The sequence below is a fragment of the Enhydra lutris genome, unplaced genomic scaffold (genome assembly GCF_002288905.1).
Source record: "Enhydra lutris kenyoni isolate GAN:26980312 unplaced genomic scaffold, ASM228890v2 scaffoldscaffold85, whole genome shotgun sequence".
Classification (NCBI taxonomy): domain Eukaryota; kingdom Metazoa; phylum Chordata; class Mammalia; order Carnivora; family Mustelidae; genus Enhydra; species Enhydra lutris.
The window spans coordinates 2,725,656-2,751,871 of record NW_019154169.1 but is presented as its reverse complement, the minus strand read 5'-3'; the positions used below and the strand labels follow the sequence as shown (position 1 = coordinate 2,751,871).

At 46.9% G+C, this 26,216-nt stretch overlaps 3 protein-coding genes across 7 annotated transcripts in view; 1 reads left to right on the top strand and 2 right to left on the bottom strand.

The window, feature by feature from the left end:
- Nucleotides 1-2,363: 2,363 nt before the first annotated feature.
- LOC111161468 (nudix hydrolase 19) lies at nucleotides 2,364-7,641 on the bottom strand. The gene is made up of 3 exons (XM_022525137.1): nucleotides 6,931-7,641; nucleotides 3,716-3,923; nucleotides 2,364-2,802 (listed from the first exon to the last, which is right to left on the bottom strand). The coding sequence occupies exons 1-3, from the start codon at nucleotides 7,639-7,641 to the stop codon at nucleotides 2,597-2,599; spliced, it is 1,125 nt and encodes a 374-aa protein (XP_022380845.1). The 3' UTR covers nucleotides 2,364-2,596.
- Nucleotides 7,642-16,490: 8,849 nt separating this feature from the next.
- On the bottom strand, nucleotides 16,491-17,204 carry LOC111161620 (regulator of G protein signaling 9 binding protein). The gene has a single exon (XM_022525380.1). The coding sequence runs from the start codon at nucleotides 17,202-17,204 to the stop codon at nucleotides 16,491-16,493; it is 714 nt and encodes a 237-aa protein (XP_022381088.1).
- Nucleotides 17,205-18,264: 1,060 nt separating this feature from the next.
- LOC111161438 (ankyrin repeat domain 27) overlaps nucleotides 18,265-26,216 on the top strand; it is a 52,956-nt gene continuing 45,004 nt past the window's right edge. For 4 of the 5 annotated variants that reach the window (XM_022525081.1, XM_022525080.1, XM_022525083.1 and 1 more), the window contains exon 1: nucleotides 18,337-18,389. The gene's annotated coding sequence lies outside the window, so the exon portion shown is untranslated. Of the gene's footprint in view, nucleotides 18,394-26,216 lie in introns of all 5 variants that reach the window. The other variant, XM_022525082.1, reaches the window with a different exon arrangement.

Below are 26,216 nucleotides of genomic sequence, written 5' to 3'. Positions count from 1 at the left end.
GACGAGCAAGGAGCCCGATGTGGGACTCGATCCCAGGACGCCGGGATCATGACCTGAGCCGAAGGCAGCTGCTTAACCAACTGAGCCACCCAGGCGTCCCGGGCATGCTTATTTTTATTAACACGGGAACTGTGAGGATGAGACATGTTAACTTGAAATGCTGATGCCCGTGCAGTTTTGGATTCTCGTGAAAGTCATTCAAAGGAATCAACAAAAGAAGGTAGGTAATGGAAACGAACACTGACTTTGTATTTATTCCTGAATATTAACTTTGGTTTCAAGAGACTGCATAGTATTATAGAAAGTGAGTTTTCCTGGCTGCGTCCTGGTGGAGATGACATGGAGTGGGGATGCCAGCATGGGCAGGAAGGGGTCTAGAAGAGGAGTGGGACACGTGATCTGCCCTATTATTTTGTGTTGGGGCCCTAGGGTATCACAACAGGTAGGAAGTCAAGTGAGTCTTCCAAAAGTAGTTCTTGGAAGACAAGGTTTCATTCAGATGAAAAAGACAAAAATATATTGTTATGAAGAAAACTCTGTCAAATTACTTTGTCACTTCTCCTAAAATCATCCACTGAACCACATAACTCCAGCAAAAAGGGTGCAGGGCTAAAAGGGTTGGGAAAGGCAGTGCTATGCAGTTTTCCCCTCTCTCCCAGCCACGGAAGTGAGCCTGGAACATTCCACTACCAACAGAGTCTTCACAGCCTGTGCTGGCCTCATCACCTTCTGTGGGATGTCCTTCTCTGTTTCAGACTCAATGTTGTCCTCCTTTGCTCTGCGTAAGTGCTTGCATCCCAGGACACCTGGCCAATCCCGTGACTGTATCTGTCCACTGCAGGGGGAGCACCTGGTGGCTGTGGGGGCCTGATCTGAACTGCTGGAACCGATTCTGCCCTGCCTCTTCTCCATGTGAATACAACATTATTCCACCAGTGCTTGGCTGTGCTGTGGCTTCTCTGGTGACTATGATACCAAGACGCGGTGGGCCGAATTGTTCCCATTTCTGCTTTCAGTAGTAGGTGACAGATGTCACTTGCTTGTCAAAGCATCAGGTTCTACTCTTAGCTATGGCACTGATGAGCTGTGTGAAGCTGTCTCTGTTTTCTAATTGGCAAAATAATGGTGTTCAGTGAGTTCTCTTCCAGCTGTAACATTCTGTTTTCTGTGAGAATGAAACAGTATTATGCCCAAAGCCAAATCAGTAAGGAGAACTTCTGTAGGTCCAGAAGCCAGAGGGAATACAGTATATGGTTCTCAAAATGTACACATAGCACCATTCATTGAAGAAAAGCGATTTTACTTTAGATCAGTGTTTCTAAACCTTGACAAGATAATTGTTGTGGACAGCTGTCCTATTTCTGTAGGATATTTAACCACATCCCTGGGCTCTCCCCACTAGGTGGTAGAAGCAGCTCACATTCACAACCAATAATGTTTTCAGACACTGCCAAACGTCCCCTGAGCAAAAGTGCTCTGGGTGGAGAACCACTAATCTAGATGTATTCCTCCAGCCAAGATTAAGTAATACACATATACCTTATTCATCAATACCTTGATTTTATAGGTAGGAAAATTAAGACATTTCATGAAAAATAAAATACACTGTATTATGGATGATACAGTCAAGCATCTGAAACAGAATTGATGTCTTAGCCATTTCCCATCTTTAATCAAAATAGTATTCCTCTTAAAGCAACATGAAAAAATAACCCATATTAAAAATATTGAAAATAAGCATCATTAATAAAACACCAATGAATGATGACTAGTTCTACGTCCCTCTAACCTCATTGTATTCATTAGCTACTGCTCCAGAGCAAAAATAATTATGGCTTTTGTTATGGCTTCATAGCCTTTAAAATAGGTTTCCCATCTGGTAAACCTAACAACTAAGGCCTTTTAGTATTAAACAGAATTGAAGGTTAATCATCAAGCTAAAGATATAACAAGAAAATAATGACCCTGTCACCTGAAGGTCGTCTCAGTTTACTGTTCCCTGTGTAATCAGACACCTTAAACTAATTCCAGCAGCACGTCTAAGGGAGTCACAGATCCAGCTCTCAAGCACATCAAGGAAAGTGCTAGTACACCAGACAATGGCAGGAGAATGTCTTAGTTAAACTTTTGATAATAAAATAATACAAAAATAGTATAGAAATGGAAACCCTTGTGAGAGGTTTTTTCCCCTCAATCTGGGAACAAGATCATTATACTTGTGTGAGACTGTAAGTTTTTTGTTTTTGTTTTTTAAGATTTTATTTATTTGAGAGAGAGACAGTGAGAGAGAGCATGAAAGGGGAAGTCAGAGGAAGAAGCAGACTCCCCTTGGAACTGGGAGCCCGATATGGGACTCGATCCCGAGACTCCGGGATCATGACCTGAGCTGAAGGCAGTTGTTTAACCAACAGGCACCCAGACTGTAAGTTTTGAAGAATGAAATAAGCAAGGAAGTGCTGTAATACAGTTGAAATGTGGAAGACTGTACTGTAACTTCCAGGCAGGTCCTTGTGCTCCAAGCAGGTCTAGTCAACCCTTCCTATCTCCATAGGACAACTTCAAACAGTCAACCAAGCAAGTACAAATATGCAGTGCTCTACAAATGGCTCTTACTTATTATATAGGTCTTAGGATAAACATGTTTATACTTTGACTGGATAGTCACGTGGAGATTATACACATGGCGGCTGTATAAAACGAGTCGGTGAAATATCTTTCCTTCCTTCATGATTTCTTCAGTCTTTTTTCCAGTGGACATAACATTTTCTAAAAATTCTGAATCTTTTAAGTACAGCTCGTCTCCTGAAAAATAGTATTTTGATTCCGCAGTGTTATGTTATAAAACATAACAAAACGTTAGTGACATACACTGGTATTTATTTTCATCTGTCGTGTCTAGAACTGAGACAGGGTAAATAACTCTAATTTTATGAGCTTACCTAAATTTCTTTCCTTCCCCACAGTCCCATTCCCCAGCCAAGAATTTTCTTTGGGCACAAAAGTATTTATGATTGGTATTTTTTCATCACAAACTATCAGTTTTAGACTGGCCCATGACTTGCTTTATCCTAGTCAGTATCAATATTGGCCTTGATATCCATATATTGTTGGGTTTCAATGTGGGCTGTTCTAATAATTTTAAGGTTAAATAATCGAAATTGTCTTTACACATCAAGACCACTAAACTATCCCACTCTAGGATGAGGAACAAATATTATCACTGTTCTGAGAACTGAGCCAAGTAGCTGCGAGACAGGTCACAAAACCCCACTCTAAACTGCCATAAAACCCCTACCTGGCACTTGTCCAACAACTGACCACCAACAAACTCCCTAATTCAAATAAATTGACAAGTGCTCGTAATTCAAGTTCTTAATAGAATGTACTTGAAAACAGAAGTTTTCAACTTCATACTTTATTCTCATAATTCAAAATTAAAATGTAAAAATATGAGAATATATAAGAAAGAACTTTGTCAAGATCTAGTAAACATTTAAATAAATGTATATGGGTGTGTATAAAGCAAAATATTCAGAACTTTTGGTTAAAATAAACACTATGGATATTTTATAGAATTAGACCTTACTTAATAAACTGCTGTATTGTGTAAAACGACAGTAATTCATGTCTCCATGCTGGGCAATACTGCCATACAGCCCCGTGCATTAAACGTGAATACTAAATGTGAAAAAGCACTGGTACTTCACTGACTTACCTGGTAAAAGCTGGAGCATTCCATCAGCAGTTAAAAATGTGATTGGCAGCCATCTTTCCATTCCTTCTAACGCACCATCCAAACAAAACTTGTGCAAGTCAGAGAGAGAGGCAAAATTTCCCAGTCTTCTTATTTCATAGAATTGTGGAGGTGCAAACCAAATTTCCTTTGATATGAAACTCTCAGTTGCCTCTGATGGAGATGACCACTGTGGAAGACAAAGATTGGGGCTCCTGAGGTTTATTCCAGAGGCAATCAAAGATTCGAAATCATTAGGTTAGTACGCAAATCTAATTGAAGTTGTAAAATTAATTCATTAATGTGACTTGCTAGATTCCTCTGAGACAACATGAAAATTTTGGTAACAATATCTGGGTTGACCCCCCGCCCCCAAGAGGTTGGTTAATGAAAAGTTTCTGAAATGAAAAATACACAGGACAGAGAGGCACCTGGGTGGCTCAGTGAGTTAAAGCCTCTTCCTTCAGCTCCAGTCATGATCCCAGGGTCCCAGGGTCTGCTCAGCGGGGAGCCTGCTTCCCCCTCTCTCTCTGCCTGCCTCTCTACCTGCTTGTGATCTGTCAAATAAATAAAGTAAAAAAAAAAAAAAATACATAGGGCAGATAAAAAACTAAAAGCAAAATGATAGATTTGAACTAAATATAAATACTTAAATATATAGACATATATAAATGATCTAAACACCCCAACTGAAAGGTGGAACTTGTGCTATTGATTCAAAAAAAAAAAAAAAAAAAAAAAAAAAGGCAAGAGCATATGTTGTCTACAAGAAACATACGTTAACTATAAAGACAGGGGCGCCTGGGTGGCTCAGTGGGTTAAAGCCTCGCCTTCGGCTCGGGTCGTGATCCAGGGTCCTGGGATCAAGCCCCACGTCGGGCTCTCTGCTCAGCGGAGAGCCTGCTTCCTCCTCTCTCCCTGCCTGCCTCTTTGCCTACTTGTGGTCTTTGTCTGTCAAATAAATAAATAAAATCTTTAAAAATAAATAAATAAAAAGACAGAGGAGTGTCTGGGTGGTACAGTTGGTGAAGCCCTCCCACTCATGGTCTTCCTCTCTGAAATGAATAAATAAATCTTCTAAAAAATAAAACAAAAGTAAAGATACAGACAAGTTAAAATTAAAGGCTGGGAAAAGATACTATGCTCTTGCTAATCAAATAAAAGGGAGAGTGGCTATATTAGCATTAGAGGAAATTTCAGATCTCAGGATAAGGAATATTGCCAGGGATAAAGAAGCTCATTTCAAAATAATTAAAGGGTTAATCCATCAAACTTTAACAGTCCTAAATGTCTAGTCCTAAATGTCTATGCAGCATCTTACAAGGCAGCTTCAAAATACATGACAAAAAACCTGACAGAACTAAAAGAGGAAAAGACTAATCCATAATTACTCATTAAAAATTTCACCATTCCTGGGACACCTGGGTGTCTCAGTTGGTTGAGCAACTGCCTTCGGCTCAGGTCATGATCCTGGAGTCCCAGGATCAAGTCCCGCATCCGGCTCCCTGCTGGGCAGGGAGCCTGCTTCTCCCTCTGACCCTCCCACTTCTCATGCTCTCTCTTTCTCTCATTCTCTCTCTCTCAAATAAATAAATAAAATCTTAAAAAAAAAAAAATTTCAGGGATGCCTGGGTGGCTCAGTTGGTTGGACGACTGCCTTCGGCTCAGGTCATGATCCCGGGGTCCCGGGATCGAGTCCCACATCGGGCTCCCAGCTCCATGGGGAGTCTGCTTCTCCCTCTGACCTTCTCCTCGCTCATGTTCTCTCTCACTGTCTCTCTCTCAAATAAATAAATAAAATCTAAAAAAAAAAAAAATTTCACCATTCCTGGGACACCTGGCTCGCTCAGGCAGTAGAGCATGCGGCTCTTGATCTCAGGGTTCTGAATACGAGCCCCATGTTGGCTGTAGAGAGTATTTTATTTTATTTTATTTTTAAAGATTTTATTCATTTATTTGACAGAGAGAGATCACAAGTAGACGGAGAGGCAGGCAGGCAGAGAGAGAGAGAGAGAGAGAGGGAAGCAGGCTCCCTGCCGAGCAGAGAGCCTGACGCGGGACTCGATCCCACGACCCTGAGATCATGACCTGAGCCGAAGGCAGCGGCTCAACGCACTGAGCCACCCAGGCGCCCCTGTAGAGACTATTTTAAAAAAAATCTTTAAAAAATTTTTTTCAGCATTCCTGTCAATATCTGATAGAACAAGGAAATGGCAAAGAACTGAAAGTCACTACCAACAAATTTAACCTAATTGACATTTTTACAAACACTCCATCAAACATAGCATTCTTCTTTTTTAGGTGCAAAGAGAACATTCACCAAGACAGACCCATATTGGTGGCCATAAAACGAGTCTCCATGAATTTAAGACTGAAACCACATAAAGGATGTTCTCTGAGGGCATAATTAACTGTTGTGGGCATGAAATGAATTCACGCAGGTAAAGTGCTCAGAAAGGAGCCTGGCACATGAGCAGCACTGCACATTCCGGGGATCTTCCTCGGGTCCCTCCTGGGGGAACCATGGGAGAGGCAGAGTGAGGCCTGGACTGTGAAGCTGGGGAAAGCAGAGAGCACTTCACCAAGGTCCTGGCTTTGGCCTGTAGGGCTAAGGGCTGGACTTCCTGGGTGCCATGCCCTCTCTGTGGGCTCTATGGCTCTGAGGAAGCTACATCTACCGGACTTTGGTTCAGTTTACAATTTCGAAAACTTAGGACTCTGCAAAAGCCATATGCATTCAGTAGAAACGTTACTTTTGAATTTTGAGCTTTCCCCCCAGCTAGCTACTCACTACTGGTAACCCTGGGCAGGAGCAATGAGCAAACTCCCAATCAGGCATGAGATCATGAAGGTAAACCAAAGACATGCTTACACGCATACTGTTGCTCACTTCCAGTATTCAATAAATTACATGAGATAAGTCAATCCTTCGTTATAAAACAGCCTTCGTGTTAGGGGATTTTGCCCAGCAGAAGACTAATATAAGGGCTCTGAGAACCTTTAAGGTAGGCCAGGCTAAGCCATGATCTTAGGTAGATAAGGTCCACCAGCTGGAGCCCCATCATAGTTGGGAGAACACCTGTCATCAGCCTCTCTATCCTGGGCTTATCGGGAGGTTCCAGGTGGGCCTTGGCTACCGGCCGGGGCCCTCATTCTCAAGTTCGGGTGGGTCCCCACTCCGGCCCAGCACGCCCTACCTGGCAGTTCACCACCTCGGTCAAGTCTGGGTAGACCGTCGGCGGCTCGCTCAGGCAGCACAAGAAGAAGGCCGTGTTGTAGCGGCGGCCGCCGGGGAGCGTGAACGGCGTGAGCCAGCCGCCCCAGTCGTGCAGCGCCCAGATGTCGGGCGTGCAGTCGAGGTGCTCACACAGGCTCAGGAAGTGGCGCGGGTCGCGGCGGACGCGGTCGCGCCAAGCGTCCAGGCCCGGTGGCGCAGCGAACGCCCAGCCCAACTCGGGAGCGGCGGGCAGGGCGGCCCGAGGCCGCAGCAGCAACACGCCCGCCTCCTCGAAGGTCTCGCGGATGGCGCAGATGCGGGAGGCGACGTCATTCGGCAGCGCTGCGGCGCTGGGGGGGTCCGGCAGCCCCGGGAAGGAGGCTGGCCGAGACCATGCGGGCCCCAGGCCGAAGCGCGGCGGCCGGTGATGCGGAGCGAAGAGGCGCAGCCAGTCCGCCGAGCTGTCTGCGGAGCTCTCCAGGCCTCCCGGGAAGACGTGCGCACTGGGCAGGAAGCCTTGGCTCCTGGAGCGCTGCAGCAGCAGCAGCCGGAAGCCCTCGGGGGGCAGCGACGGGGCGGCAGGGCTCGGGCACGCCCAGCCGGCCGGGCTCGGGCACGCCCAGCCGGCCGCCAGCACGACGGTGGCTGCCCGCCGCCAGCTGCTGGCGCGCGGCCGCAGGGAGCCGTTCATGGCGGGCGGCGGCGGGTGGCTACCAAGCTCCGGGCTGCGTCACGGCGGGAGCTGTCGCGTACCGATCTTACCGCCCCCAGCGGTTGTCCAGGGCTTGGGGACCCACGCCGGTGTCTTACTGAACGAGCTTGAGGTATGGCGAGCGCACTGGACGCCGCGTGAATTCGGGCTATTTGGCCTCTGTCCGCGCCTGCCTCCGAGGGGGCGGGGGGCGTGGCGGCGAGGCGGACCGGCGCCGCCTCTAGTGCCTTAGTTCCCAGTCCGGTCACTGGTAGGACTAAGGCTCTCACTTTCCCCGGCGAGGAATTGTCTTGTCATTCACAGCCACCTGAAAGGAGGACCTCCTTGTCCCCACTCAGGACACGTGGACTCAGATTTTAGAAGCAATAAGGGAAAAAAGATATTTCAGCTGGACATTCTGTCCATATTTATAACTTCCTTATAACAAAGAAGAGCCTAAGAAAGTCTAGGACATAATAAACTGGGAATATGATCAGTAACGCCTGTCACAAAGGATCAAGCCTCCAACTGTGTGGGAAAATGGGCAAGAAAAGAGGTCAGTGATTTTTTAAAAGTCACAGCCAGCAAGTGTTGGAAACAGTCTCCAAACCTATTGGCATAGTCTCAGAGTTCCCTGCCCAGGCCTATCCTGCGAGGGGCACAGTGCCAGCTGCTCCAGGTCACACAGTAAGTGTGCACAGCGACCCCCTAATAGCTCTAGGAGTTACATGTGCCACTTGGCATGAGAGAGTGAGTCACTTTGTTTGACACAGTTGCTTACTTCATAGCTAAGGGCAGTTGACTCTTCATTCTTAAAAAAAATTTTTTTTTTTTTTAATTTAACAGAGAGAGAGATCACAAGTAGGCAGAGAGGCAAGCTCCCCGCTGAGCAGAGAGCCCCATTAGGGGCTGGATCCCAGGACCCTGAGATCATGACCTGAGCCCAAGGCAGAGGCTTTTACCCTGAGCCACCCAAGCGCCCCGATTGAGTCTTCATTCTTATGTTCTTCCAGTCCTGCCAGCTTTACTTAAAATTGAGAAAGTCCTTATTTGATTAGAACATGGTAGGCCTTGGGGAAAAAAAAATCTTTCCCCATGTTTCCTGTTGCTTCTCACCTATAGCTGTGTGCAGTCTTTTAGTTCGGTCTCGAGTTCAGCAAGCCCAAATTAATTTCTGTTATCCATTATTTATCAGGCTTTTCAGTTTAAAATGGAAAGAAAGGGGTTCCTCGGTGGCTTAGTCGACTGGGCATCTGCCTTCAGCTCAGGTCATGATCTGGTCCTGGGATGGAGCCCTGCATCAGGCTCCCTCCTCAGTGGGGAGCCTGCTTCTCCCTCTTCCTCTGACTGCCTCTCCCCCTGCTCATACTCTCTCTCTGTGTCAAATAAATAAAATCTTAAAAAAAAACAAAACAAAACCAGAAAGAGAATGTGATCTATGGGGCTAGCCACAAAGGAAAACTTGAGCTTGGACACTCCATGGTATCAGGAAAACCTGTTCAGCCTTCCTAGGAGCCAAGGCATGTCACCTGGGTTAAACAAAATACACCTGCGATTGACCAGTAACATCCTGTGCCTCCTGAATCACCATAGAAAAATTATGTCTCGAAATGTTTATTGAAAAGAGTTTTAAAAAGTTTCACAGCATTGTTTTCTCAAATATGTATGGATTCCATTTATGGGACATTTTGGAGAAGGCAAAACTGTAGGGACAGAAACGAAGTCAGTGGTTGCCAGAGCCTGGGGCAGAAGAAAAGGATTGACTAGGAAAGCACGTGGCCAGAGGTTGGGGCGGGGCGGGGGAGGGGGGATGGTTGAAAATGTCTTGTTTGCAGTGGGGTTACATGATTGCATCCCTTGGTCAAAACTCAAAACCGTTCACCTGAGAAGGGCAAAAATTACTGTATTGAACTTAAACCTCAACGGATTTGACCTTAAAAATGCATAGATTGCAACTGCCAGATAAGCCATCTGTACTTGATCCTTTGTAATGTAAGGGAATATTTAGCCAGAGCCATTCATCCGGTTAAACAGTGATTTTGTTGTTTATGCAGTAAAACTGACCCTGCCCCCCCTACCCCCCTCAGGGAACTTACTTAAAAGCAAGCCCGGGAGGGGCGCCTGGGTGGCTCAGTGGGTTAAAGCCTCTGCCTTCAGCTCAGGTCATGATCCCAGGGTCCTGGGATCAAGCCCTGAGTCGGGCTCTCTGCTCGGCAGGGAGCCTGCTTCCTCCTCTCTGCCTGCCTCTCTGCCTACCTGTGATCTCTGTGTGTCAAATAAATAAATAAAATCTTTAAAAAAAAAAAAAAAAGGCAAGTCCGGGAAACCAGTCCCAGGTAACAAAGCCCAAATACAAGGGCGGGTCAGGCCAGGTGGAGACATCCAATCAATGGGGGCGCCTACCGTCTCGCTAGCTACCAAGGAGTGTGGGCCCCGCCTTTTGGGCACCAATTCTGACCAAGGTGATAGGCTAGTTCAAATAGCTACTATGGGGTGAATTGTAATTCACTTGGCTACCCGCGTGTTGACCTAGCATGACTGTGCAGCTTTCTCTGTGTTACAATCTCATTGGCCGCCTGTGTGTGGCCAGGCTCAACCACATGGCCTTTGCTCTATAAAAGTTAGTCTGTAAAGCAGGGAGGGGTCGCCTCTTTGTACGAGACCGCCCGGGCCAGTCGGTTTGATTCTTGATGCTTGGCGCAAAATAAAGTTTTGCTTGACCTTCGCTTTGTATCAGTCTCGCTCCTTTGATCACGGACCCATTATTGGGGGACCTAACAGTATTACCTTCTGTCATTTTGACAAGTGTATCTAATTTTAACCTTCAAATTGGTTTTTGGCAGATTTTACCTAAGTTAATGGTGTAAATGGTTTCATATGGTTTCTTTTCCCCGATTATCCGATGTTGGGACTTCTAAAGTAGTTTGATAAATAACAACTGTGGCAGCCAACATTTATTGAGCCCTGTGCCTGGAAAAAGTCTTATCTCGATATCCTTAGAAGTATACCTTCACACCATTGCAAAGATAAAGACATTGAAGTCAGAGACATTGAAAGTCTTCAGTGAGATTGGATCTGAACTCCCGTGTACCTTATTCCATACTCCCTGCTCTTAACCTCAAGGCTACAGTGTCTTGATACTAAATTTCAAAACTTCCGATTCCCTGGGGTAGGATTATTCCAAAACTGTTTTGCTTTGCTTTTAGGGGAGAAGGTTCTGAAATTGTTTCTCATTATGCTTTGGGACCCTCACTGTTAAAATTTATATTTTAATAACACTAATATTTTCTGGATGATAAAAGCATTTAGAATTTTATTGTTATATTGTAAAAACAATATAACATTGAATTATTGAAAAAAATTCGTAATTCCCCCACCTTCACAAATATTTTCATTTCTGTATATTTCCTTGTAGATCTCTAGATGTCTAACAATCCATACAGGCAGGGGACATTCAACGTTGCCTTCTGGCAACAGCATATTAAAAGGAATCTTCAAAATCATTTTGCCAATGGGAGCTGTCATTTGGCTTGTTCACCTTTGTTATATTAGCCTAAGGTTATACACACCAACAGACAAGGGTGCCCAAGATCTCATAGTACTTCAATGAAAACACCCAGACTCCTCCGTAAGAATGAGATGAAAATAAGTAAATGAAAAGAAAGCTTTTTGAGAACTACATCTTGTCCCTGGGGACACAGGGCTGCAGCATGTGGTCAGTTACTGCACCTTCAGTCAGTTTTTAAGAACCAAAGGTATACTATTTGAATGTGACTTTGATCTGTGTTGACCACAGCCAGAGATCACTCATGTGGACACCTACTGTCCTTCCTGGTTCCCTCCTGCATTACAAGACAAGTATAATCATACTGTACAGAAGCACTTGGGGATTTATAATCCTGGAGAATTTCTGAATATCTCTTTATGTAATGAAATCTGTGAAGGATATCAATGTTGATCAGGACCTTCACTTCACTTCAAATGGGCATAAAAAAAATTAAGAATATATATATTTTTAAATCACAAGAGTCAATAGCTGAATTATTTGAGGGTGTCTTTTCCAACTAAGTTATAAATGCTGCATGTTACTTTTGATTTTTTTTATTTAATAAACAATTTCAGGTAGATGAACAGTTGACATGAAGCCTTTAATTCCACTTTGGATCTGATGCCACATACAAAACCACCCATGCTGTGCTCATGTTTCCTGATAGCAGGCAGCCAATGTGGTCATGGTTCTGAAGGCTCCAGGTTACTCACAGAATAGGATTTTCCCAGCCTCCATGATAAATGAGAGTTTCACATCTATAATTTCCCAGAATTAGATTAGGTAGCCCAATTGCTGGGTAAAACCAACTGTTTAATCAATAGTAAGCTTTCTTGGACTCAGACTTATAGTCTGAATTTAAATTCCTAATCTAATTGAAGTACTGTAAATAAGTAGCATTTATACAAATTTGCTTTTAAGTCCATCCACTAATTCTGATATGGACTAATATCACAGTAAGCTCAGTTCATTCTGATTTTTTAAATTTATATGGAATCTTAGATAATAACCATCAAACTGTAATGTTTCATTTTGATATGTATCCAAACCAACAATAGCTACCAAAAAACCCCATAGAAATGGAATAATCCTTTACTGTTTAACTGCATTCTACTAAATGTTTTAAACTCTGGAAGGGACCTTTGAGTCCATTGGTCAGGGCTCCCTCCCTATTTCACCATGGAGGGAACCCAGGCACAGGAAGGTCAATGACTTCTCTGAGGTACTTGGAGAAAGAGGCAGAGCCCCTGTCCATCACAGCTGATCTGGCCTTGAGGGAGGAGGCACTCCCCAAAGGAAGACAGAGGCACTCCCCAAAGGAAGTAACATTTCTTTACTTCTCAGGCTAACACACAGGCTCTCAATGCAGGGCTCACACCCTTAACAAGCAAGCATTCATTACAGAAGGGAGAGCTATCTCTGAAATGCAACTGAGTAGCTAAAAATGTACCAATGTGAAGGTAGAAACAGACCATGCAGCATCACCAGGATCCTCACACAAACCAAAACACTCTTTAACCAAAACGACTTGTCATTTGACATCACACATCTCTTATGTAGCTTACTGTAAACCTTAAGTAAACCATGCAGGTTATGCTCTAATTTTCTTTATCAAAAATCTTTCCTTTGCAGCTTTTAAAAGCATTAAGTTCTTCAAGCACACAAAAAATGAATTTGACAGGAATTTTTTTTTCTCTCCTGTAAGTATTAGTGTTTCTTTTTCTTTTTTTTCCATTACTAGCAATAGTTCAAAGTTTCCGTAAGTGCCTTGACGTTCCAATTGTTTGTCTTCTCCAAATCAGATAAAATAGTACCGTTTTCCCAAAAGGGAAGTCAGGAATATTTTCTCTTTACAGGTATTTATCATAGCATTTAATTTCAGATATAAAGATCTATCCTTTAACTTGTATCTTTAATATGGGAAACTAGTTGTGTTTTTGTTGTTGTTGTTGTTTTGTTTTTTTTTTTGGCCATAGACTCTAACTTTGACCTCATCATATATATCCTATGTTAAATATCCTGAAAAATTTCCCTGTACTTGTATCATGGTATAAAATCGTACCGAATGTTTTTAGAAAATTAATGACTTTGATATCAAACACCTAAATAGAATCAGGTTTCCATCAGAAAGCAATGTCTTGAATTATATACATAGGAATGAGAGCAGAGAGATATAGTGACAACAGCCTATTGCTCAAGCAGAAGCTGATTCTTCTTGCATCACACAGCGAAAGTTCTAGTAGGCAATGTTAGAACTCTGAATAATACCAAATAGTCCTAATGCTTAAAACTTTCAAACAGAGTTGTTTAGGTTAACAGGTCCACAGGATAAATATGTTCATTGTAATTCAGCTTTTTTGTGTGTGTGGGTGCAACATTTTTTTTTTTAAAGATTTTATTTATTTATTTGGTAGAGATTACAAGTAGTCAGAGAGGCAGGAAGAGAGAGAGAAAGAGAGGAGGAAGCAGGCTCCCCGCTAAGCAGAGAGCCCAATGCGGGGCTCGATCCCAGGACCCTGAGATCATGACCTGAGCTGAAGGCAGAGGCCTCAACCCACTGAGCCACCCAGGCGCCCCGGGTGCAACATTTTTTTAAAAATATTTTATTTATTTATCTGATTGAGAGAGAGAGAGATCACAAGTAGGCAGAGCAGCAGGCAGAGAGAGAGAGAGAGGAAAGCAGGCTCCTCCTTGAGCAGAGCCCAATGTGGGGTTCAAGCCCAAGACCCCAGGATCATGACCTGAGCCTAAGGCAGACATTTAACCGACTGAGCCACCCTGGCGCCCCTATGTGCACGTGCAACATTTTACCCCTTTCAGTGACCAGAGGACTCAGAATTAGGTACACATCTGATTGCAGATACAATTAAATACCCAAGGGTCTGCCAAGTGGGTGGAAAGGGTGACAACAAAGACATTTGTCCCAACTGCTCTCTGTGGATTATACAACATCTCATGGGCTTTTTTCAATAGATTCTGCTGAACGATTTTTTGTTGTCGTTATGAACCAAAACAACTTGATAAGAACAGAAGAGTCACTGTATTAGAAACAAGAGAATATAATTAGGGCGTGGTGTTAAAGGATAGTTTCCAACACTGGGTCACAAAATGCCCAGCCTCCTCTCTTCTGGGAAAACTGAGATTTGGGGAAGGGAATGGAGATTCTGTATTGCAATGTTTATGGGAGGGGAATGAGGGCATGAGGGGAGTTCGAAAAATTTTATATCATCTCTGAAGTTACCCTGAGCAGGCTGGTACAAAAGAATTTGAAGTGGTTTCCATTCAGATGAGGCAGAAGGTGTTTCTTTTATTAGTTAAGGTCATAAAACTTTTAATCAGCTTAAGCCCTTGTGGGTGTTTTAAAACCATTATCACAGACACACACGGAGATCCCATATTTTCATCCGGAGGTACTGTAATCTGTGTGCTGAGGAGGAGGGGAAATGAGCCAGGCTAGAAGGGTGGACCTCAGGACTGGGCACCATGGCTGCACCCCTCCTATTTGCCCTCCGAGCTCCCTTTGTGAAACTGTCATTTCCCTCCTCCTGGTCCTCTTTCCCACTTTTAGGGTAAAAAATGAAAAAAAAAAAAAAACCACCTTGTCATTTTCAGCCAAAGTCTCTGGGTTTTATTCCAAATTACCCCCCCTTTTTTTTGAGATTTTATTTATTCATGAGAGACAGAGAGAGAGGGGGAGAAGGAGGCTCCCCACTGAGCAGGGAGTCCGCCCAATGGGGGACTCGATCCCAGGAACCCGGGATCATGACCTGAGCCGAAGGCAGGCACCCAACCATCTGAGCCACCTAGGTGCCCCGAAATTACCTTTTGACAGGTAAATGTGTTTTCCCCAGCTATGTTCTCTTTGCAAAACAGGCGGCCGGTGGTGGCACTGCTCAGCCTGGGACCCAGGGGTTTCCACCTTCTATACTCACTGAGCAACAGAAGCAGGAGTCACCCAACCTCTGTTATGTACACCGTGGTTCCACTAGTTTATGCTATGACCTCCTGCCTTCAAGAAGGTCTATTTTCATAATAGATGTGTATTTACTAACTTAAGGGTGTAAGTAAAAGACCACTGTGTTTGACTCATTGGCACGTATGACTTCGTGGCCAAATGTCCTCTATAAGAAGCCGGCTTTGATAGGGCAACATATGGTTATATGGTTTTTCTTCCTCAATGATTCTTGTTTCTAAAATGCCGCTGAAATTTCCAAGTGGAAGCTGTTGCCTTCTAACCCATTTCCAGGGCTAATCCGGTCCCACGGCATGCAGCAGTGAGGTTTACCCTCTCAGGGGTCAGTGTGAGGGTCAGGGAGCTGTGGGGCTTCCTCCAAAGCCAGCTCTCCTACTGGCCAGCAGGCAAATTCCAAGGGATAGAAAGGATTAACGGCTCCAAAGAGGATTCTGCAGCCCTCCCCCCAAGGAGGATCTAAAACTCTGGTCTAGTTCTGGAACAAACAAAAGCCCCTGCAAAGGAGAAAGTGCCTGTTTGAATAGCATATGTCCTTCCCAAAGCATGTGCGCCTTCCAGGCTGACCGGGAAGAGCCCCTTGCAATAGGCAAGTAGGGGCAGTTTCAATGTCTGGTTTCCTAAGTAGGGTCAGCACTTGTGGGGAAGGTCACCGGAACCCCAAACCCAAACGTCTTCTAGCTGCTTTTGGTAACTAGATTGATGAACTCTGCCAAGAAGCTCAATGGCGTTCCATAGAGAAAGCACTTTGCACAGACTTCGCTTTGCACGCTATCCTAAGCTTAGGCCCCAAAGGATTAAGGTAATATAACCTGCTTACATCTTCTAGTTTTGTCCAGGAAACCAAATCACCACCCACACAGCAAAACAACTCCCCCAGCCCGACTTCATTTCACCTCATCCCCCTTTCAAACTAACCCACGCAGAGAGTGGGAATCTCTGGTAGCGGTGGGGGCACCAAACTCAGACTCCGTGTAAACACGCCCCAGCAGCACACGTGGTCACCCATTAACTCTGAGGAATCTGGGGTCACCGTGGGACGGTTTTCTATTAATAGGGGATAAAGCTGCTGCATACATTAGCGGTAATGCCCTGGATGCCCGCGCAAAATTAACTCCTCCCCGGCCAGCAAGAGGAAACCATGTTCTGCTTAAGCAGATGTGTGCTTGAAACATGCATGTGCGCACGCACACACACACACACGGGGTTTTAGAACCCCTTCCCTTAAACGTGCCAAATCCCACTCCCATCCCCAGTCCAGGCGATTGCCGTCGTTCCCGAGGGATGTCTCCCGGGAGGGAGCGGTAGTGGCAGGAGAAAGTCGTATGTCGGTCAGCTCAGCTTCGCCACGCAGACTGCCAGGGCCACAGCCGCCAGCAGCACGGCGCTGAAAACGGTGGCGGCCAGGGCCTTGTTCGGGTCGCAGGGCCCCGTGCGCTCCTGGACGGACACGGCGCCCACCGAGGAGACGCGTACGCTGGCGCTGGACAGGAGCTCGGCGCCCGCCGTTTGCCGGGCCTGCACCGTCCAGCGGGGCACGTTGACCTTCATCTCCATTTCTTGGATCATCTCGCTCACCTGAAGGATCTCGTGCTCCAGCTCGCGCAGGTCGTCAACGTCGAAGTTGCCCTCCGCCTCGTGCGGCAAGCTGCGGACGCTCAGGGCGCGCGCTGCTACGCCCGCGGAGCCGCCCGCCACGCCTGTGCGCACCAGCGGCCGCCGCGGCGCGTGCAGTGGGAACGCAGTGCCCAGGGCCAGTGCGCGCCGCATGTCGGCTTCCAGCAGGTCCAGGCAGCCGGAGAAGGCCACCCAGAGGCGCTCGAACTCGGCGCGCTCCTCGGCGCCCAGGCCCCGGTCGCGCAGCGCGGCCGTCAGCTGGGCGCGGGTGGCCACCGCCAGCTCCTGTGCCTTCCGGCGCGTCTTCTGCAGTTCCTCACGCAGGTTCTGCGAGTCCGCCGAGCCGCCCACGGTCAGCACCAGTTGGTGGTAGCATGCGGTCGCCTTGTTGAGAGCGTCCAGCAGTGCCTTGCACTCCTCCCTCGCCATGGCTGTGCGCTCTGGCGCAGCCCGGCCGCCCGCGCCCTTCTCCGTTCCACGCCCTCAGCGCAGCGGGACGCTGCCAGCCCCGACGGCGGCTCCCGGTCGAGCGGCCTGAGCGCTCCTCATGGCCCGAGACTGGCTCGGCGCTGCCGATGTTGTCGACGAAGCCTCTGGAGACCCGCGACGTGAGCCTCTGCGGACCGGACGCAGAGAGACAGCCCAGTTAGCTATCTCCCATCCCCTCATCCATCCTCCCCCGATTTGCTCGGAGTCACACGCCTAGTCTCTGCACCGCCCTCGCCTCCACGGAGGCTCTCTGCGAAGCCCGGGTTGCGGTCCCCATCCTTCTCCGGTGCCGTCGCCAGGGCTAGCCGGCCTCCGAGCCGCGCGCTCCGCCTTAGCCGCTGCCCAGGGCTGCGGGGTCGGGTTTCTTAGGATCCGCCTACCCCCTCCCGTCCTCCGAGGGCGCTTCCATCCCTTAGACAGTGGATGGGCGGGGCCCCGCGCGGGGAGGTCACGTGTAGGTTCCCCCATCTCCTCCTTCTCCTCTCCCCGTTACAGTTCGGGAATACTAGGGCTCGGCAGTTCCAACACTCCGGTATCGTAAAGACTGGGAAACTGAGGCTAAGGTTAAAAAAAGTGGGGGGCCTAGGTCACGCGATGTCCATGTAAGTGAGGGAATTCGAACTCAGGGACCCTAACTCCCAGACCCTGCCAGCGACCGAGTGGTGTGCCTCGTAGGACTGGGCACCTCCGTCCTCCAAAGCCAGCAGTAAAGGGCAGTTCGCAGGGCTGGACCGCTCCCGGATCTCGCCATCGGGATCCAACCCACTTTCCCCCGACCAAGCTTGGACCCCACCTCTAGTGTCAGATCACCTTCGGCCCCGCCCCCTCCTGTTCCGGGCACGCGCAGTCGGCGACTCAGGGCTGAGTAGGAAGCACCGTGCGCCGCCTGAACCCCACCCCGGCTGGGCGGACTCAATGATTGCTCTGCGCACACGTCACTCTGGATAAGGACGGCCGCTCATTGGGCTGACCAGGTGCGGCTCCGCCCAACGGCTGAGTAAAGAGGTGGGCGGTGGAGCAGAACCGCTGTGCTGGGGTGGTGGGCTCCAAGGTCCGAGTCCGGGGCACGGGAGGCGTCGCCGCTGCTCCGAAGAGGACAGGGAGTGAAATTATGTAGTCTTTTAAGTAAGTGTCCTTCCTCCTGTCTCATCCCGCGCCTCCCTTCTCTCGGGACGGCTGCGCTTCGGGGCCTAGAGGCCGGGCGGGGCCCGGGAGCTGGAAGGGGGAGGGGCTCGTTCCTCTCCGCGGCCAGCGCCCCGCGGCGCCCCCAGGCTGGGCTGGCTGCCCCTGGGCGGCACCCTTAGACCCTAGCTCCTTGCTGGCTGGATCACCCCGCCGGCGCTTTGCGGGTCCCGTCGTCCGCCGGGCTCTCTCTGCCCCTGGAGTGCGGGGTGGCAAAGAATGTGCCCTCTGACCCCCGCAACTACAGGACGGGCCAGAGGATGCGGGGTCCTGGGAGCTCGGACTTGGGGGCAGTGGGCGGGGCAGTCGTTCAAGAGCTGAGTGGCCTAGGTGGTTTGCGGACCGCCTGGCGGGGCCGCTGGAGGGGGAGGATGTGGGTGGGGGTCCGGAGCCTCAGTCCATGTGGTCCCTGGGGGTGGTGAAGGCGCAGGGGAGGGAGGAGGGAATCCCTGCCTGCCAGCCACTTGAAGGGCCGGTCTCCTGCTGGGTAAAAATTACTCCAGGAAAACTTAAGCACCAACAGATATTCCGGACTCTGGGTCTATTCAGTTCTTTTCGTTGCACATAGACTGCTCAAGGTGGGCGAGCTAGGCATGGACCTTGGAGATGTTAGGGACTTGGGCACTAGCAGCCGATGCTGTGCCACTGAGCAAATGACGCGTCTTCATTGAGGATTTAGGACATTCAGGGAAGGAGGGGCTGGTGAGATTGGAGGGTCTACTAGTTTGCATGCGAGCTGGGGGTTTCCAGGTTTATGGGGTTCATGGGCAGAGGCTCATATTTTGATTAGCTCACTTTCCCACCAGTCCCAGAGAAGAGCAGGGGTTCTTAGTGGGATATTAGCGTTTGAGTTCACCTTCCCGGGCATGGTATTGAGGCGTTTCAGAAGATTCAGAGCGCTGGGCCCCAGGGCTGCATCTCACTTTGTGCTCTGTCCTTTAATCTGTAGATTTGGGGCTATTTGTGGCCGGGATTTGGATGTTCCAGGCCTTGGCCATTCTCCATGGCGGAGGGTCTTCGCCACCCACTGACCAGATGGGGGCCTTAACAGGGAAAGAGTAGTTTTCAAGACAAAATGGTTAGAAGGAGGGAGAACTCATTGCTTTGGGGAGCTTTAAGGACAGCGGAGGGATATGAAGCTACAGAGATGGGTGGAAGGCGGGAGTGAGAGTCCCTTAATGCCAGGAAGAGAAACTGAAAGTTCATCTAGAAGGGAGTGGAGGGGAAGTCCTGGAAGAATATAGTAGCCCACCCTTTAGTCCATGGGGAATGTGTTCCAAGACCCCCAGTGGATGCTGGAATCCTCAGGTAGTACCAAACCCTATACTCCGTTTTTTTACCCCCTATACCTGCGTACCTGTGATGTTTAATATCTGAAGTAGGCGGAGTAACAAAAATAACAAAATAGAACCATTATTAACAATATAGTGTGATAAAAGTTAAATAAATGTGGACTCTTTCTCTCTCAAAATATCTTATTGTGCTATACTCACCTTTCTTGTGATGATGTGAGATGATTCAGTGCCTCGGTGATGAGACGGAGTGAGGTGACCGATATAGGTATTGTCATATAATGTTAGCTGCTATTGACTTCCTGACTCTGTGTCAGAAGGAGGACCATCTGTTCCAGACCCCAGTTGACCATAGAGAAATGAAACTGTAAAGCAAAACTGAGCATAAGGGGGACTGCTGCCCCACAGTAGACCTTAGTGTTGGAAAGATCGCTTTGTCGTCTTTCCTGTGGACCAGTCTCAGTAAGATCAGGAGGGCAGAGGCCTCTGAAGGAGAAGCGCAGGACGGGAGTAGGGACAGATACTTGTGTCTAGCCTCCGTGGCAGGAGAGCAGCTGAGGTTCTGATGTTGAGCAGATCCCGTGGGTGAGCTCTCTTCACTCTGGCTTGCCACTGGGAATCACCCTGCTAGGCAGCTTCACTGGGAGAGCCAACAGTGCTGTCTGCATAGGGCCTGGGGTCAAGGTCTTGGTTGTGTCTCCTTGTGGCTCTTGGACTGTGTTGGCCTCACGAGGGCAACTACTGGGTCTTTGTTATTCACACGTCTGTGCACTATTAGTGTTTCTGTGGGGCCCTCCTTTTGTTTATGAATTGCCAGGATTAGGTTGGTGTCTGGTCCGTAACTTGATTCTTTCCTAGAGGAGCAGAGGAATGTGACCACGTGAAGATAGATCTAGAAAGGATTCAGACCCAAATCCAGGGGTGGTTGTGCTCCTCCAAACTCTTCCTGTTCCCTTAGTGGTCACACCCCTCTTCCAGCTCTGAGGCCTTCCCTCCCTGTGTGACTCTCCACATTCCAGCTGTCACTGTGTTTAGCCAGCTCTGAGTATCATTTGTTTCTGGCTTTTTGCCCGTGCCAGCATGGCTACCTAGGGCCGGCCCTTCACTCTCCCCTGGATTTCCAGCTTCTCTGAGAGATGACGTCTCCCTGGGAGCTTGAGCTTCCTGACACCCCACTATCATGTTGTTCAGTAGATGAACAGTTAAACAGCATGCCTACAGTGAGCCACGTGGCCAGGCACAGACTGGACACTTTGAAGAAAAGCTTTTGAGAAAAATATGGATAGGATCCATAGACAGTACAGGCCAGAAGGACATAAGTGACTATAATATTATATATTACATCATCCAGTTGCTTCCATTTGCTATGAAACATAGATAATGCCTTTTTCTTTTGCATCACAAATTAAACTCTTTGGAGAATAATGCTCAGCTTTCGGATGCAGTGTGCATCTTTTTGGATGCAGCAGTAAGTCTCGTGTGGGTCTTTGGTGAGCGCCCTCACCAAAGGGTGGAAGCAGCCACAGCAGTGAGATTACAGCTGGGAGTTTATCTCTAGAAGGCACAGACATTCCTGTGCTGGATTCTGCTGAGCCAGGCTGCACGCTGTCACCAGATGGGGACACCTGACCACCCAGCCTCATCTGGGCTGGTGGGACGGTTGTAGACCACAAAACCACAAGTGTGCACACCACCCTCTTGAAATGTCCGGTACTAGTTTGAGACCTTGCCTGGTGCTCCTGTTTGTAGGAGTTAAGCTTAGATAACTCATGTTTGGGGTATTTGGTACTCAGATTAATTTTGCTGGATTTGCTGTAAATCATCCTATCATTTGAGCTTAGGCAGGGGTGGAATTTTTTTTTAAGGAGTTTTATGAGAGGATTCACTCCTCTTTCCCATTTAATAAGGAACAGTCAGTTTACTTTGCATGTTATTTTAAAATGTAAAACGAATTCTTGCAAGTAAAACTTGTGAGGGCATTAACCTGTGTTAAGTATTTACCCCCATATCAGAATTTCATTCTGACATTGAGCACCCAATTGTATTGGATTCTTATATGTTTTAACCACCGGAACTAAAAGGTTGTGAAGAGCATTGGACAGTGCTCTTTGAATCCTTACTCCTGGATGGAGGGTTCAGTCATTGGCAACCAGGAGGAATGAAGTCCTAGAGAAAACAGATGACTTGGGGCTGAAACCCAGCGGGCTCTGTCCCATTCACAAGCAATGCTTGCTTCGAGTCTTGTGTGTTTCATGCATTTGAACTTAATGTTTTGATGTGGCATTCAGGGGCCTCCCCTCACCCTGCTGTCCCTCTCTGACCAAACTATTTGCATTCCTGTTACTCCCCTGGATTCATCTTCTCATCAATTAAAAAAAAAATTATTCTTGGGTTTTCTGTTCCTGCCTTCTCTACTCTCCATCTTACCTTCTTTCCCTGCTGCTCCCTTCCCCAGTCCTGACCTGTGCCAGCACTGCTCTGGGTTGGTTTTACTCTATGAATGCACATTCCTTGCCTCCCAGCTAGGTTGTTGCTTCCTGCATCAGAGCCTGTCCTTGTCACCTCTGTCTTGGGTTGGAGCTCTGCCAGCATCTTGTCTGAGGAGCAGAAGGAGGGTCTCTTCCCAGCTTCATTCTGACTGACTGGCCTCCTGTCGCTCCTGTGATCTCTGTCCAAGGTGTCTTTAGTTTTGCAGTCTGTCATATAGAACCGATTGTGTCGGAAACCAGAAACAATTTTGTTTTCTTGGGACTATGTCCCCAGCAAAATCACATTATCCACTTGTTCTGGTTAGGGCCTCATAGAAGGATTATTTGGGCTCTAGTAATAATTGAATTCAACAAGTCAAATACCTGAATTGTTGCAGAGCTGTCTCTGGGGTCCAGGGAGAGACTATATGTAGCCTTTTTCATGCTAGGCTCTTCCCCTAAGAGGATTTTTAGGGAGCTCAGGGGCCTCCTTCAGGCAGTCCCCAGGAGGGCCTGTGGCACAGACAGTTCTGCCTGGACCAGACCCAGGGAATTCAATGTAGGGCCCATGGGGCTATCTGTCATGGTGACTTTTCCTTTGGGGGAAATGAAATATGGAATCTGGGCATCTGTGGCTTATGAAGTAACCCTTAATCCAGGCATAGTTATTTTACACAGCGGGTGCAGTGGTTAGAGAGGAAGTTGTTAGAATAAATTCTGACATCTGTGTAACAACCTCAAGTGGGCCAGCTGAGCCTCAGTTTCTTCATCTGCAAAACACGAGGCTCATGATATCTATAGTTATTCTGAGCACTGGTTGTAGTTGGTTGCCTGCAGTTATCATGAACATTAAGGTGGGATGAGGGTGAATAGAAGTTATCATGGTACCTGAACCAAAGATGCTCTCGAATAGTGGCTGTTTTTATCATTAGCCATAACAGAATTCATAATGTATTTACTTATATGTGTTGTCCTGGCATTTTCCCAAGAAGGTATGTTGGACTATTGTTACATGATAAGAAAGTAATTCAGTTTTTTATTCGTATTTCATTTATCTGATTGTGTCAAGGATAAGTTTACTTGATGCCCTTTAGTAGTTGCTAATTTTCTCTATGAAAAATGTTTATTTATTTATTTGAGAGAGAGAGAGCATGAGTGTGTGCACGCGAGCGAGCACGCAGGAGTGGGGGGAAGGAGCAGGGGAAGAGGAAGAAAGAAACTCAAACAGACTCTGCAGATCTCACGACGCTGAGACCATGACCTGAGCCTGAGATCAGGACCTGAGCTGAAGCCAAGAGGCAGATGCTTAACTGACTGTAGCACCGAGGTGCCCCATCGAATTTTCTTTTATAAGAAGAGGTCTCAGGCTCAAGCTCAGAATGTTTGGCAGTCAATAGTATCTAGCAGAGTTTTACATAATGCCAGTTGTTTCTGTAATTTTTTTTTTAAGATTTTATTTATTTATTTGACGGACAGAGATCACAAGTAGGCAGAGAGGCAGGCAGAGAGAGGAGGAAGCAGGCTCCCCGCTGAGCAGAGAGCCCAATTTGGGGCTCGATCCCGGGACTCTGGGATCATGACCTAAGCCGAAGGCAGAGGCTTTAACCCACTGAGCCACCTAGGCACCCCTGTTTCTGTAATTTTTTTTAAAAGATTTTGTTTTTATTTATTTGAGAGAGTGAGAGAAAGAGAGAGCACAAGTGGGGGATGAGGCGGGAGAAGCAGACTCCCCTCTGAGTAGGGAGCCTGACACAGGGCTTGCTCACACAGCCCAAGATCATGACCTGAGCCCAAATCAAGAGTCTGACGCTCAACCATCTGAGCCATCCAGGCACCCTGGAGTATACTGTTTTCTTTTTTTTTTTTAAAAGATTTTGTTTATTTATTTGACAGAGAGATCACAAGTAGGGAGAGAGGCAGGCAGAGAGAGAGGAGGAAGCAGGCTCCCTGCCGAGCAGAGAGCCCGATGCGGGGCTCGATCCCAGGACTCTGAGATCATGACCTGAGCCGAAGGCAGCGGCTCAACCCACTGAGCCACCCAGGCGCCCCGAGTATACTGTTTTCATATTTAAAGTTGTAATAAAGTTTCTTCTAAAAATAAATTTTAAAAGAGAGTAGGTGTTTAAAGGACTATGTCAAACACTTAACAGTAGAGCCATTGTGTGCAGTTATTGGAGGTTATAGCATAGGTGCTGTGCCCAGGAGAGAGAGATGTTGGTAAACTGGGGCTGATAGACAGTCTGTGAGCTACTTACCAAGCCATGTGCCCTGGCACAGGGCCATTGTACCCACTGGGAAGATGGGTGCCTTTTTCTAATTCTCATCAAGACCCCGTGTGGGCCAGCAGTACATGGAGGTCTTTTGGTATGCAGTATGGCAAAAATACTGAAGGCAGCATGTAAATGGGAGTCCTGCAAGACAGGTGTTTGTATTCCCCATTTCACCCCTTGAGATGGAGGCTCAGATGCTTTTTCTGTGCCCATTTTTCATATTCGTCTCTGATAGCTCTGATAGCTTGGTGAAACTACACTCATGGTTGGTAAAGGGAGGAGACCGGGGCAGTGAAAGCCCCATTCACAACAGGAGAGAATCTATACAGAATACACAAATAATGTTTAATAAAAGTTATGTATAATCTATTTGATTTAACCAGAGGACATTGAAGAAGACATATGTGGAAAGCCATACCATGTCCATGGATGATGAGATTCATTATTATAAAGATGTAGGCTCTCCAGTCCATAAATTTAGTGCATTTTTTAAAAAGACTTTATTTATTTATTTGACAGAGAGAGAGAGACAGTGAGAGAGGGAACACAAGCAGGGGCAGAGGGAGAAGGAGAAGCAGACTCCCTGCTGAGCCGGGAGCCTGAGGTGGGACTTGATTCCAGGATCCTGGGATCATGACCCAAGCTGAAGGTGGATGCTTAATGACTGAGCCTCCTAGGTGCCCCAGTTTAGTACATTTCTAATAAAAATCCCGAAAGAATTTTTCATGGAATTGAGGAACTGATTTTAATTTATGTGATATTGCAAAAAATTAGGAATAACCATACAATTTTGGAGAACAAGGAGGGATGCCTTTCTCTATGAGATACCAAAGCTTATTATGAAGTTGTAGTCATGTGAACTAATGTGGTCTAGCTCTGCTCTGTCCGGTATAATAGCCACTAGCCATATGTGGCTTGTAAGCCCTTGAGTGTGACTAGTAGGAATTGGAAAGTGATTGTAAAGTACACACCAAATCTTGAAGATTTAGTAGGAGTAAAAAAGAATGTAAAATATGGGGGCACCTGGGTGGCTTAGTGTGTTAAACCTCTGCCTTCGGCTGAGGTCATGATCTCAGGGTCCTGGGATCGAGCCCCACATCGGGCTCTCTGCTCAGGGGAGCCTGCTTCCCCCCCCTCTCTCTGCCTGCCTCTCTGCCTACTTGTGATCTCTCTCTCTGTCAAATAAATAAATAAAATCTTAAAAAAAACACAAAAAACAAAAAACAAAGAATGTAAAATATGCCATTAATAATTTTAAACTATAGATCACATGTTAACAATATGGTATTTTGGATATATTAAGATAAATATACTGTTAAAATTAATTTCGTCTGTTTGCTTTTTCATGTGGCTACTAGAAAGTTTTAAATTACATATGTGATTATGCATGTACACCATGAAATTACATTTCTCATATATTCGTTGGATGGCACAAGACTAGACTATTGAAATAGAGGAGAGTTCAGAAACAGGCCACACATATATGGAAACTTGGGAGTATAGCAAAGATAGCATTATTGGCCAGTGCAAAAGGGATAGACTATTCAGAAAATGGGACAATGGGAAAATTAGCTTATGCCATGGACTGAATTTTTGTGCCTCCTCATTCATATGTTGAATTCCTAATCCTTAATGTGATGGTATTTACCAGATCAGAGAGGGCACAGGGGAATTCTAGTCTATTTTTTTTTTTAAGATTTTATTTATTCATTTTAGAGAGAGCATGAGCAGGGGAGGAGC